Raw genomic sequence first — 14,986 nt, forward strand, 5'->3', positions numbered from 1 at the left:
CTTGCAGCTGTGGGTCTGCAGGTGCCTATGATATTTGGTGCGGTTCCTTTTTTCTCAAATGTTTAAAAACAAATACACCTTCTAAAAGCTCACATAGTCTTGCTATACGGTTGTGAGCTACAAGTGTATGTAGGGCTTATTTGGTTAAGAGTGTAGATAGTTAGTAGTGTCCTTCAAGTAGCATACGATTTATACTCATAGATGTATTTTATCGATTCTGACATTAGATTGAAAATGTCAGAATCGATAAAAATGCAGTCTAAATCTTAGGCTACTCTTCAAGTTGTCTCCCCACGTCAAAGTGCCATGAATGCAGCATGAGGCGACTGCACGACCAGCATCCCTCCTCTTCAGTCTACTCTCTCTGGGACAACTTTGTTCCCTCCCTCCCTCACACACACACAGACATACTTACATATTACTGTACAGTGTTGTATCATTGTGTATTAAATGTTATTTTTTAATAAAGTAGTAATTGAGTATTTTTGGTTTGCACAGGTGTTGTGTTTTTTCTTTTGACTGGGGATGGATGGATGGGAAAACGTAGTGATCGGTGATCGGCCATATCGGCCGATAGTCACTCTGATCGGTAATCGGTAAATTTACCCTATCTGGAGAAACTGATAACTTTACACCATTTAAGTGGTAAAAATGTCAATCAGATATAGGCTATAGTATAACATAATTTTGCATTTTTGTGACCGGCCTAAACTTCCTCCCCACACAGGAACAGTTTTGACGTTGGTTTAGACATTTTGGAAATATTAAAATTTGCAACATTTCACAAGATCAGTATCGGACCTGTCGGTATCGGCCGATCATGAGAAAAACAATCGGTGACCGGTTTCATTGCCCTGAGAAATAGGTTCCCTTGTGGCTGTGGGTCTGCAGGTGCCTATGATATTTGACCTGTACGATGACCTGTATGATGATTATTATTACATTTGTTTTTCTGGTTTATCCTCTTATCAGAATTTGTATTGACCTGACCTGTTTCCTTGAACTGTACCCATTCTGCAAACGTAATAACATTTTCAATCAATCAATCAATGATCCTGGCAGGGAGGAGGGAGACACGCCAGCCACTGCCAGGGTACATTACGGTAACGACATGACGTCACAGCCAGCCGACGAGGACCATAGATATATATCTATGACGAGGACGCCATCTTTTTTTGTGTGCTGTTTTACGTGAGCCTGATTTCGTTGGCGGCGTAAAAAAAAATAGCCGATCCACAAGCTCACAACGCAACGCCGTGCGACGGCTCTGTGAGCTTGTAGATCGGCTGTTTTCGCGCGCGACACTGGCGCGCAAGAGGACTACAGTAACCATCATCAGAGGAGGTGGCGCGCCTTATCGTCACGTGACCGTCGCCACCACAAGGCATGCGTGCGCCGTTGATCCGCGGATGTGTCGGTAAAAGTAAACAGAGGCGACCACAGATACTATCGCACCACATTATTATCAGTATTATCACTAGTTCTGCGAACTAGACGATGACTAAGTTACAATACCTGAACACGTATCTGACGGAGCGGCTGATGACAACCGCTGAAGACATTCTCCAAGTGATCCGGGAGACCATCTCCGAGTTCCAGGACGAGATCAACCGGACGAAAAGTGAGAATCAGTATCTGAGGAGGCAACTCGCTGCGAGCAACGAGAGAGGACAAGGTAACAACATGATAAACAAACCCAATATCATGACGATCCTTAATCTTCCACTATAGTCATCAGGATGAGTAACGCATGGCAAGTTGTTGGATCAAACTATAGTTTCTGAAGCTAAAAAGCTATATTGTGGATTGCAAATGTGCAACGAACGGTAACCTTCCAACCTTCCATTTAAAGCACACGTTTGCACTTTGGAAGAGGTAGGTTTGCATTGCAGTTATACCTTGCTTGCCATCATCATGAAACTCCAAATATTGGTAAAGATATCTTGACTTCAGGGTTGGTTTTTTTTGCTCCATTGATTAGAAATTGATCACCCAAAGGATTCCATAGAGGCATGGTGAAACCAACGGGTCTCAAAGTCAACCTTTTAGCACAAATCATCATAAACTGCAAACAACACAGTGAATTCTGCCAATCTATAATATTACGAAACCAGTTTCTTCTTTTCGTTTGCTTCTTCTTTCCTTTTTTTCCCGCCTGGAGGCTGTAATTAAAATGTCAAATTAGTGTTGATTTTTCACTATTTGAGTTTTATAGTGACATTAGGTCCCTAGGGCTTAATGCCACCGTCCGTCCGTCCGTCCACACACACACACACACGCACGCTCACACACGCGCACGCACACACGCACCACCTTTGAAGCAAGCAAGTCAGTGTTTGGTTTGGTCTTTCAGCACCATAGACAGCACCTTTTATTATATTTTACCCAAAGGCAGTCTAGTCTGTGGAGGCCTATTTTCAAATCAAATGAATCGAATGACTACTACATTACATTTGTTGCTAAGTGATATGTTTTTTGTTTAAATATCTTTACTATACTTTGACTAAGACCGCCCACACCTGTCGAATTTCCAGGCTCTGCCAGCATAGCCTGCCAGTGCCATGATGAGCCAATTGATTTCCATGGCAACCCTAGCCCAGAGCCTTCAAGTTTATTGGTCATTTAAAATAAACACACCTTATACCAGGGTTCCCCAATTAATTTTCCTCAAGGGCCATATTTTGACTAGGGAACCAGCCTGGGGGCCGAGTCTGTTTTTTCATTAATTAATTCAAAATTGTTCTCAACCAGTGGTCCGGGGACCACCAGTGGTCCTTGAGGGGGTGCCCAGTTGGACATGCATAGGCCCTTTTTAATGCCATTTATATCTGGAAATTCTTCCATGGGCCACAAGGGGGCGCGGCCCGCGGGCCGCCTATTGGGGAACCCTGCCTTATACAATGTATTCTGCCAAACACTCCCTTTTGGTCAACACAAATTTGTTGACCAAAAGGGAGTGTTTGGCAGAAGCCTCAGCCTTTTAATATTCAAAATAGCTATAAAAGGATGAAAATACAACAAAAACAAAACAAGACAAAACAAAAACAAGACGAAAACTAAAACAAAACATACAAAAAAATAAAAGGACAAAAAATATAATAACTAGAAAAGGATCGCTGCAAGCAGCGATAAGGCCGGACCAAGCAGGAAGGCAATAAGAATAATATACACAAGAAACATGGAAGACTAAACTTGAGAAAAAGACCATGGAATTGTGACAGGGTCGGTTTTTTATAGTGGGGGGCAGGTACGGGTTCTTGAAGACTCATACACAGAGTTGGCGGTGCCCAGATTTGAACCCATGACCTTGTGTTGCAAAGGCAAGAGCTCTACCTACCGAGCTAACAAGCAAAATCAGTGTTTTTGTAGCAAGTTGCACAAAGAGAACTAATGATAAAGGTGGGTAAAGATAAATTAATTGACTGCATATAAACCAGAAAATGTACCAGATTCAGACGAGGAGCTCAATGAGTGAGTGAAAACCAATGAAATGAGTCGGAAACAGGGATTAAAGGTTAACTGAAAAATTATTATTAAACTTCACAGAAAATAAACAGCTTTGAACATTCATGAAAAACAAACAAATGGGGCCCACTTTAAGTTGTTGAATTGAAAAGTCCCTGTTCAGTTCCTATTCAGTTCAGGGAAAGCAGTCTCTTTCTCCAATTTGGAGAACCAGATTACCACATTTGTGGGTGAAGGGGGGGGGGGGGGGGGGGGGGGTTCCGGGTCGGCTTGCCAGGTCTGGGTACCATCCGGTACCAGAACCATCCATGCAAGGGAATCCTTTCAGGACACAAAAAACCTGAACTGAAAGGCCAGGTGTCCAAATCAGTCTTTGTTTCAAAATCACTGTTGTACAACATCAAATAATCTATCAATTCATGATTAAAGAACCTGATTTGATCAGGATCAAGTTCTTTATACATGTTTCTCACTAAACAAATCAGTTTCTAGCATTGTTACGGCCCTTTAAACTTGGCTCAACCAAGGGCTAACATAAAAGGACAAAGTCAGATCAAAAGTTTACAAAGATATTACACATTTATTTAAAATCCTGCATTGCAAAACAGGGACTGATGGACAAGAATACAGTACTTACGACCATCCCATCTGAAACTTAACTAATAACGGCAACAAAAAGGGAACACAACTGTTCAGTTTGGGTGTTTGGGAGACAATGAGCTGCTGGCCACAAGTCCTCTTATATAGCCTGCAACTAATCAAGAACAGCTGACTAAGGGTGTGGCTCAGGTGATTGACAGGTGAGGCACTTTAGACCAGGTGAGGTCAGCAAAGCCACAGGCACTACAACAGAACAAAGTAAAGACAGAATTTCACAAAACGGCAATTTTCATTGGCTCATAAAACCTTCATTTTTTCACTTACAAAAACATACTAGTCTTTCCCATGTCCGTATAGGTCCAAAGTTCACGTGTAGAAGTTTTCATGCATTTTGATCAAATACCCTGGGAGGAGATGCATTTTAATTGATTTTCATATAATTCAAAATGGCGGGTGATCTAGAGGTCAGAGGTCAAAAGTACGGAACTTGTTCGGCATGAGGAGACGCATATGTGTGTCGAGGTTTCATTGCCGACGGTCAAACGGTTCATGAGCTATGCCTGGTCAAAGTTTGCATTTTCAATATAGCGCCACCCTTTGGCCAATGGTTGTGGGCTTCGCATCCTCACCGTTTGGCATGGCCCTCTACCATATCTCCAAATTTCGCGAAAACCGACTGCATGGTTCAGCCAGAACTGCTATTTTGGCGGAAGAAAAGAAATAGCAATTTCAAAAAAGGACCAAGTTCTTTCAGAACTGCTTGGTCCTTTAATAATAAACAATGCAAAGGAAGGAGGAAGGAGTATTTTGGTTATTCTTTTATTATATCAATCCACTTTATAATTGTCTATCATATTGTTTTTAAGAGGTTTTTTTGGCCTTAGATATAGACAGAGTTAAGCAAACTGCGTTCACTTCATGAGGCTTCAGTCCAATGGCGGCTCTCCTACATAGACTTCTATTGAGAATGGGGACACCCAACTGGGACAAGTCCTGGACCGGAAGTAGGCAGGAATGAATTGTACTCGGGCAACAGCCCAGCTTTAATGATCTTAAATCCCTTTTATTTTAGATTGTTTTGTAGTAACAGTACAACATAAACATTAAAGACACATTAGTTGTTAACTGTACAATACTTTACAATACTACGTTTAAAACAGTTGTCATGTTGCACACATGCTTAAAATAGCGCTTAAATTGCGCCACCCTCGTTGAAAACAATGTATTTCCAACTCCAGCTTGTCTCAGTTTAGTCCAGTAATAATGTAATTTGACCTCTAACTAATTGCAAAAAAAAACAAACTCAACTGATTTTGCATCTTCAATATATCCTGAATAACAGAAAAAAAGTTTCCTGGAATTGTCTGAGGGGAAAGTGTTAAATGGCCTGTACAGTATGGCCACCATTGACATCCTATTATAAGGCAATATTTTCTAAATTTCCTTATGCTTTAAGTAGCATGTGACATATCAAACTAGGGGGTTTTCATGATGCTGAATGCTGTCAGCACATTTGGGCAAGTTGCTATGGCCAAATTTAGCCCTTATTGCCTTATAATAGGATGTCAATGGTGGCCACACTGTACAGGCCATTTTCAACACTTTCCCCTCAGACAATTCCAGGCAACGTTTTTTCTGTTATTCAGGATATATTGAAGATGCAAAATCAGCTGAGTTCGTTTTCTTTTTGCAATTTGTTGATCCTGTATTTTCCATAGATTTCCTGTACTATTCATCAGGCTGCATGAACAAGCGCTCGAGCGCTCTGTTTCTGCCCCCTCAATATCGTAACTCTTCTATTAGATGGCTCTGCCCTAGCCCAAGCTCTAGTCCCCCCCCCCCCCCACACCTGCCATTTGATGAGTTTGTCTGTTTACAATTTACAATTTAGGCATTTAGCAGACGCTCTTAATCCAGAGCGATTTACATTAAGCAAGAACAAAAACATGGGAATACATCACATATGTAAAATGCATTTATCAAGAAACATGCGTAAGCTAAGAATGTAACTAGAACATATCTATATAATGACACTATACATATAAACTATACATATACAAGAAAAAAAGTGTTGTAACCTGCCGTTTTTTTCTTCTTTCTAATTCTTTGTTCGGCCCAAAAAAATTGTGTTTGTTGTCATGATTTGTCACAACTCGAGTTGGCTTTGTTTTAAAAGGTCTTTTAAATAAATACTTTTTGAAAAGTCTGAGGAAAATGAACGGGGAATCATTTCCTGGGCCCTGGTAGGGGGCGCGGCTGCAACGCTCTATTGAGCAATATTTAGCCATGATACGTGTATTGTAACAAAATCACTTACTTAAAGCTCCTTTAAATGTTGCCAGCACAAGTTATAATAAAATAAAATACAATAATAATAATAGTAACACAACAATCTATATCTCTTATCAAAATGTCTTTGCTCACGTTAAAACAATGTTGCTCCCAAATATTTGTGCAATTACCTTTCATCATGGGTCAATGTTTAAAACTTGTATGGGTTTCTGCAGCTCTATGTGAAATGATTTGCCTGCAGGCATCAAGTCACATCTGAATACCAGTTGGAAGTTTTTTCCAGTTTTAGATGGAAATGTTCTCAACGGACCCCCCCCCCCCCCCCCCCCCCCCCCAGAAGCAAAGATTTGAGTTAAAAACATTCGCTCTGAAAGAATATATATTCAAAGATTTGTGCCACATTTTCACGATTTTTCAAAAATAGCAGATCTACAAGCTTGTGGCGCGGCAATAGCTAAAGTAAAGTATGACATAATGCTTAAAACACCAAAAGGGGTTCCCGTCCAGAATGGGTTGACTCTCAGACAGTGCCAACATTTCCAACAACCTCTGTTACATCACAGTGATCACACGCACACAGATGATCAACAATACTAATTATATTGACTCAAATTAACTGAAGATTTGAATTCTTGAAATGGGACATTCTGCACAATGAGTACTTCTGCTTTTGAGTACTTTTAAGTGCATTTATTTCTATATTGCATTATTGATACTTTTACGTAAGTAAAAACTGTCGGAACCTTGTCCACCACTGTAATAATCTGTGCATGGTACAGTACTTGTGCTGTAGACCGTCACAGTCCCGCCCCCCACGAGCGGCCCGGAAGAGAATTCCGTTTCATAAAGTATTTATTTAAAGACCTGTAAGCCTCGGACTAAGCCAACTCGGATGGTGACAAATCATGACGATAAACACAATGTTTTGGGGCCGATCAAATAATTAGAACGAAGAAAAAAAGGGCAGGGTACAACACTTTTTTGTTGTTGTTGTTTTTTTGTTTATTGTCATGATTTGTCACCAGCCGAGTTGACTTTGTCCGACGCTTTTAAAGGTCTTTAAAGGGGCATTCCACTCATTTTCAACATTTTACTATGTCATTAATATACCTTAGAGCTGTTGTGTGGAAATAATAAAAAGGTCCCCCCATTCTGTGTTTCCTAGAACTGAACATGGTGAAACATCATCAAGATGTGTTTCACCATGTTAATGATTTTTTTCAGACCTCCAGTTCTAGGAAACACAGAATGGGGGGACCTTTTATTATTTCCACACAACAGCTCTAAGGTATATTAATGACATAGTAAAATGTTGAAAATGAGTGGAATGCCCCTTTAAATAAATACTTTTTGAAACGTCTATGGGAAAAATGAATGGGAAATTCTCTTCCGAAATGCTCGTCGTCATGAAACTGCGACGCTCTACTTTGTAGTGCCATCTAGAGTCAGAGTTGCCCCCTCCCTCCTCTCCTTCAAAACCTCACTCAAAACCCACCTCTTCAAGATAGCCTTCCCCAGCTGAGGTCTGGTTAAAGATGGAGTGCCACATTTTTTGTATTTTTCCAGTTTTTCATGTGTCTATGAGGTGACGGTACTTCATTAGACACCCTGGAGTCGTTTTTATGTGCAATGGTGTATTAACTTTGTATTTAGGGTTTCTTCCTGGAGGCTGAACCCTTGACAGTCAAACGGGCCAATGAAATAAACAGTAATATAGTGACATCACATTATCCTCCCCTAACCCCTCCCCCTTTATCATACAACTACAGCTGTGGGTGCGGCTTCAGTTCAGGTGGATCACCACCCACCAGGCAAACCAGGCATACTTAATGAACTGGTGGGCGTGCCCACATATAAACAACATTTTAACAAATACTGTACACTTTTTTTGAAAAAATTATACCTCCTTATTTAACAATAAGACCTGATGATTTAGGGTGGAAAAAAATCACGGCACTCCATCTTTAAGATGTCCCCCCCATCCCTTGCTTAGCCTTTCATGTTTTTAACCTAGCACTGACATTTTACTTGCCTTCTTGTTTTTATTTTTGTTTCTAAGCGCTTTGGGTACTAGAAAAGCTCTATATAAATCTGAGCTATTATTATTATTATTATTATCCAACGACGTGTGAGCTCATTCTTGTTCTCCTATTGCAGCACAACAACAGACTGTGTGGGTTCGTGTTGTTCCGCCTCCGCCGCCCCACGAGAAGCAACAATGTGAGCTAGGCAAGACGAGTCCCGCTGCTGTCCGCGAGCACCCGGAACCCCCACAGGTCAAGGAGGAACGCACTCTCAGAGCATGTCAAACGGAGGAACGCACTCTCAGAGCATGTCAAACGGAGGAACGCACTCTCAGAGCATGTCAAACCGAGGAACGGAATCCCAGAGCATGTCAAACGGAGGAACGCACTCTCGGAGCATGTCAAACCGAGGAACGGAATCCCAGAGCGTGTCAAACCGAGGAACGCACTCTCAGAGCATGTCAAACTGAGGAACGGAATCCCAGAGCGTGTCAAACCGAGGAACGCACTCTCAGAGCATGTCAAAATGAGGAGAAGCCTCCAGAGCCAGCTGCTATCCAGACGCCGGGCGACGGTGACCTCGGTACTTGTGTCTACGGGACGAGCGATAACAACGGTGGCAGCACGCCGCCTCGCCGACAGCCGGTCCCGACTCCGCCTGTCGTCGTCGTCGTCGACGCGGAAGAGTGCGACATCCGCGTCACAGCGGATCAGTTCAAAACCGAAGCTCATCACGAGGAGGAGGAGTACGGCGAGTCGATCGGTGCTTATGAACCCGAACCTCTGGGGGCTCCGGTTGGTAGCGCACAGTGCTCTAGAACTCAAAGCGAGTGCGTCGCGGAGCAGCGCGTGCTGCTGCCGTCGCCGCATCGGCGGGACTGGAACGAGAAACCGCCCGAGGAAAACTCGATACCGGATCACGACGGCGGCCACAACAACAACGACAACAGCGGCCTGGAGTCTGCAGACTGCATGGAGTCCTCCTTGACCTCGCAGCAATACCTCACGTATCACATGCAATCGCTCAACAACAGCAACGACAAACTGGGCTCGTCCCTCTGCAACATCTGTGGCAAGACCTTCAGCTCACTGGGGAAGTTGAAGGAGCACCAGAGACTCCACACGGGGGAGAGGCCTTTCTGCTGCGAGTTCTGCGGCAAGCGCTTCAACCAGAACTGCAACCTGAAGGTCCACGTCAGGGTCCACACCGGGGAGAAACCGTACCCTTGTCCGGTGTGTGGGAAGGGCTTCAGTCAGTCCTCCCAGGTCAAAATGCACCTCAGAACTCACAAATAAAAAATCTCGTTCTTCTGACATTTGCTTGGGATCATTCTGCAAAAAAGAAACGAAACATTTGGGAAGCGTGTGAATGCATATGTACATGTACTTGTAAGACTGTTATTGCAAAAAAGCTATGTGTAATAATATGTCATGTGATTAAAAGCTGCATATTTTTTGGGATCGTCACAAGTCACTGAAGATAGTGAAATCTGTATGAAGATAAAAGGTATCATGGCACCAACCAAATAGCAGGAGGTATAGGATATACTGGGGGATCCAGTTTGATCCTGACTTCCAGTTCAAGTGTCCTATCATTAACCCATTTTGGGCGGGAACCCCTTTTGGTGTTTTAAAGCATTATGTTATACTTTAGCTATTGAAAAATAGCAGATCTACAAGCTCATAGAGCTTGTAGGTCTGCTATTTTTGAAAAGTCGTTAAAATGTGGCGCAAATCTCTGAATATATATATATATATATATTCTTTCAGAGCGAACGTTTTTAACTCAAATCTTTGCTTCTGGGGGTTCACTGGAACAACATATTTTCAGATGGAGGTCGGTGGGCAATTGCATATCATTTTTGGGGTCCTTGACATGAAATATTGAGCACCATTGATATAGAAACATAGGTATTTCAGAAAACTGTCATGATTCATAAGACATTTTTTTAATTTCGATGTCAGGCCAAAATGGGTTAAGACACTGAAGAGCCCAGCAGTGGTGGAAAGAGTACAATTTTTGCGAAATACTTTGTTAAAACAGTAAAAGTCCAGAATTCTGTGTGAATTATGTGGAATGTCCCATTTATTCACATGTATAAAAATCCTTTTGAAAATAAGCAGATCTACAAGTGAGCTTGTAGATTGGCTATTCTCAAATAGCCGGAGTATATACAGTGTATGTGTGTGTGTGTGTGTGTATGTATGTATGTATATATATATATATATAGGGCTGAAGTGGTTAATGTACTTTGTACATGCCACATGCGGCCCCCACCTTCACTTAATGTGGCCCTCAGGTTAATGTCAGAATACTGATATATTAGTTTCAGCGGTTACAATTCCACAACATGCAAACATGACCCGCTTTAATTACTAATTTCTAAATTAGTAGCTCATTGCTCAACACAAGTATAATTAAAGGCATTTGAAATTACATAAAAATGTAAATTTTTCCAATTAAATTAAAAATATGCGTCGCAGTGTGAGTGTCGAAATATAGTGGCCCTCTCCATGGTCACTTTCTACTAGATCAGGATCTATACTAGTAGAAAGTAACTAGAAACCTATTGAGAGTAAAAATACAATATTTTCGTCCGACTCCGAGGTGTAGTGAAATAGACGTAAAACTATTGAAAATTGGAAATACTCAAGTATTTAAAAAAATAAGTAGTTCAAAAAAAAATTGTACTTGAGTTAATGTACTTAGTTACTTTCCACCACGGTTCCCCACAGAGAGCCCACTGTCGGACAATTGGATTGTTCTGAACGGATCACTGCTGCTGACCACCTCCATTCCCTGCGGCTGGCTTTATTGTTTAGCCCATTCTGGACGGGAACCCCTTTTTGGTGTTTTAACTAAGCATTATCATTATGTTATACTTTAGCTATTGAAAAATAGCAGATCTACAAGCTCATAGCGCGCCACCGAGTGGCGCGCTACGAGCTTGTAGGTCTGCTATTTTTTTTAAATCGTGAAAATGATTATTTCGACGTCGGGCCTAAATGGGTTAGACTTGTTAATCCATTTAGACATGAGAACTGATTCGATACTAATGTCTTCTAAATCATGACCGTTTTCAGAAAAATCCTATGTTTCTATATCGGTGGTTCTCTAACTATTTCATGTAAAGGAACCCCCACAATTATATGTAATTGGCCGCCGACACGATGCACAGAAGCAAATATTTTAGTTGAAAATCTTCGCTGTGAAAGAATATATATTCAAAAGAGGTGCACCACATTTTCAAGATTTTTCAAAATGAGCATATCTACAAGCTCGAGTGCCGCGCTACAAGCTTGTAGATCTGCTATTGTTCAACAGCTAAAGTTTAAAATAACGGTTAAAAGTGCAGGTTAAAAGCTAATGCGTTCCCGTCCTTAATGGGTCAAGCTCCTGTCAGATTTGTTGAACACTCACTTTTTTTTTTTTTTTAATGACCTACTCACCGTCTCTCCCCGAGCCCTCGTACCCATGCTTATTCCATTTTGGGCGGGAACCCCTTTTGGTGTTAGCATTACGTTATGCTTTAGCTATTGAAAAATAGCAGATCTACAAGCTTGTAGGTCTGCTATTTTTGAAAAATCGAAGAACGACTGACATAGAAACATAGCTTTTTCAGAAAACTGTCAGGATGTAGAAGACATTTTTTGAATCTGATCTCAGGTCAAAATGGGTTATTGTGGATTTTCCAAACATGGTTATCTGTGGAAAAAAACATAACAACTAATTGCTGAACTACTGGCATTGTCACCGGTGGTGATATTAATAAAACTGAAACCCTTTGATTGGATTTATGTGGCTCTCTCCCCCCAAAAATAACTTATTTTCTGTCAATTACACTGACATGCCATGAAGCATTGAATTCATGGAGACATTCCTAAGACAATAATTTGATGACCGGGTGGCTGCTCAGTGGCCTCCTAATGATTGGTTTAGGAATGCACAAAAACAAAAATAATAATAATCAAGGCTTCGTGGGGTGTAATTGATAGAAAATAAGTAATTTTTTTTGACTTTTTTAATAGACAGGATGGGGAGCTGGCCGGGAAGTGGGGGAGGGAGAGCCATTCATTCATTCATTCATTCATTCATTCATTCATTCATTCATCCATCCATCCATTCATTCATTCATGTTCAACAGCAAGGGCTGCATACTGCACAATGTGCTTAGCAAGACCCAGTCCATCCATGTGTTTTGGCAGGCGTTGATGCCGTCGTAATGACTGTTTTTACACTTGCTGAAAATAGCCCTGGAGCCCAAGGGCACCAGGGGTGCTCCACAGAAAATGTCCCTGCTAATCCGAATGAAATAAATGGTGTCTAAAAAGATTAGTGTTTTATGCAGGGCATAGCAGCTGAAAAGTGCAATTGTGTGTAAAGCAGCAACAATGCGCTAGATTGGCTGTCACTATAGTATAGGCCAATATAACGGCATAAAACTGCCCCAAAACGGCTCCAAAACAGCAAAAATGTTGCGTGCAAGTGAAGGGGGGCCCTTCAAGCTTCAGAGCTCTCACTCTTGAGAGTGCAAATGAAAGCAAATGCACCCTTCACGGGTCCATTTGGTTTCATTTTACGCTCTCAAGAGTTACATTACCGTTAAACATCTGCATATACTTAATTTACAAGAAGTCTACACAATTAGAGAATGTTAAATATATTGTTCTTTTGATTGTTTGCTTGTTGTCTCTCCTATGGTATCACAGCATGGAATTGTGGACAAAATCATATCCAATGAAAAGAAAATATTCTTTAGTTTTGTGTCTGAGAGGCTAAATCTCATCAAATGGTGGTTCAAACGCTGAATGGATAATGGACCTTGATATGAAAAGGGTTGAAAACCATTGGCTTAAACCCTTAAAGGACCACTTCACCACTTTTCAACCTATCTTCATATAATAGGTCCTCACTAATAATCATGATAAAATGCCACCATTTTTTCTACTCTGTGTCTCATAGGAGGGCTGTGGGCAGTTCAGAAACCCGTCTGTGTTCATAGGAGGGCTGTGGGCAGTTCAGAAACATGTCTGTCTCATAGGAGGGCTGTGGGCAGTTCAGAAACCCGTCTGTGTTCATAGGAGGGCTGTGGGCAGTTCAGAAACCCGTCCACCAGTGACATCATCGATGGGGAATCCAAGCTAATAGAAACTGCAGGCTTTAGTTTCTAGTCCTGAAAAGTTGCAATGCGAAAATGGAAGCCATCGTTCTCACGATAATAACAATCTAAACATTTTTGTGAAAAACATATTGTTTAAAGTCACTAGTGGACGGGTTGCTGAACTGCCCACTGAGTTGTTTTTGAATTTGAGTCCTGGAAAAACAATCCGTCAGTCCAAGACAATATAATATAATTTTGGTTCAGTTTCTGTGTATTGCACTTTTAGACAACTTTCTGGCAATCATAACCAGGCATTGTACAATGATGATTTCAAGTTCAGCTTTATTGTAATAATTATACCATGCTGCACATTACAAATGCAATGAAATATGTGGCAAGTCTCTCTCTCTCTCTCTCTCTCTCTCTCTCTCTCTCTCTCTCTCTCTCTCTCTCTCTCTCTCTCTCTCTCTCTCTCTCTCTCTCTCTCTCTCTCTCTCTCTCTTTCTATCTCTCTATTCAGGAAACAGGCAATGAAAAATAAATAACAAAGAACTAAACACAAGATATCAGGAATCCCACAAAAAAAAAGTTATGTCATCCTAACTGTAGGTGGCGGTGGTGCCTACTGTTAAATGCCACCCATAAGAATTATTCATTACAAAGTGGTGAATGTAAAACAAGAAATGAATCCAGCTGCTGCTCCATATCTATCCGTCACAGACAGAACATGAACGTTGTTGTTACAAGTTCAGAACACTAGGTGGCACACTGACACTGCTGATGGTGTACTTTCATTAGATTGGCAGCAATTGTTTTGTTTTAGTCGTCCTCTCTTCAATAGTTTTCATTTAGTTTCAGTCACCTGGAATGTATGTGTTAGTCTAATTTTAGTCGACTAAATATCATAAGATTTTAGTCGACTAAATTTACAGTTGATTTAGTAAAATGTATTTTGGCCTTGATGCCATCGTAATGACACTGTTGTTACACTTGCTGAAAATAGCCGATCTACAAGCTCACAACGCGCCGCGCTGCGACGCGTTGTGAGCTTGCCGATCTACAAGCTTGTAGATTGGCTATTTTCAGCATGCAACCAAGTGCTGAAAATAGCCGATCTACAAGCTTGTAGATTGGCTATTTTCAGCATGCAACCAAGTGCTGAAAATAGCCGATCTACAAGCTCACAACGTGCCGCGCTGCGACGCGTTGTGAGCTTGTAGATCGGCTATTTTCAGCATGCAACCAAGTGTACATTATAACAACACATAAATGGTGCATTTATATAGCGCCTTTATCCAAGGCGCTTTACAGAGATTGTTCATTACATTCACCCATTCACACACACATTCATACACCGATGGCAATGCAACCATGCAAGGCACCAACCAGCACATCGGGAGCAATTTGGGGTTCAGTGTCTTGCCCAAGGACACTTCGACATGTAGACAGGAGGAGCCGGGATTGGAACCGCTGACCCACGGATCATTGGACGACCTGCTCTAT

At 41.5% G+C, this 14,986-nt stretch overlaps 1 protein-coding gene across 1 annotated transcript; it reads left to right on the top strand.

The window, feature by feature from the left end:
* The first annotated feature begins 1,219 nt into the window (after window positions 1-1,219).
* LOC306930340 (uncharacterized protein) lies at window positions 1,220-9,840 on the top strand. Its single transcript, XM_079511265.1, has 2 exons — window positions 1,220-1,675; window positions 8,515-9,840. The coding sequence occupies exons 1-2, from the start codon at window positions 1,498-1,500 to the stop codon at window positions 9,675-9,677; spliced, it is 1,341 nt and encodes a 446-aa protein (XP_079367391.1). The 5' UTR covers window positions 1,220-1,497; the 3' UTR covers window positions 9,678-9,840.
* Window positions 9,841-14,986: the final 5,146 nt, after the last annotated feature.

Source organism: Electrona antarctica (genome assembly GCF_951216825.1).
Source record: "Electrona antarctica genome assembly, chromosome: 9".
NCBI lineage: Eukaryota > Metazoa > Chordata > Actinopteri > Myctophiformes > Myctophidae > Electrona > Electrona antarctica.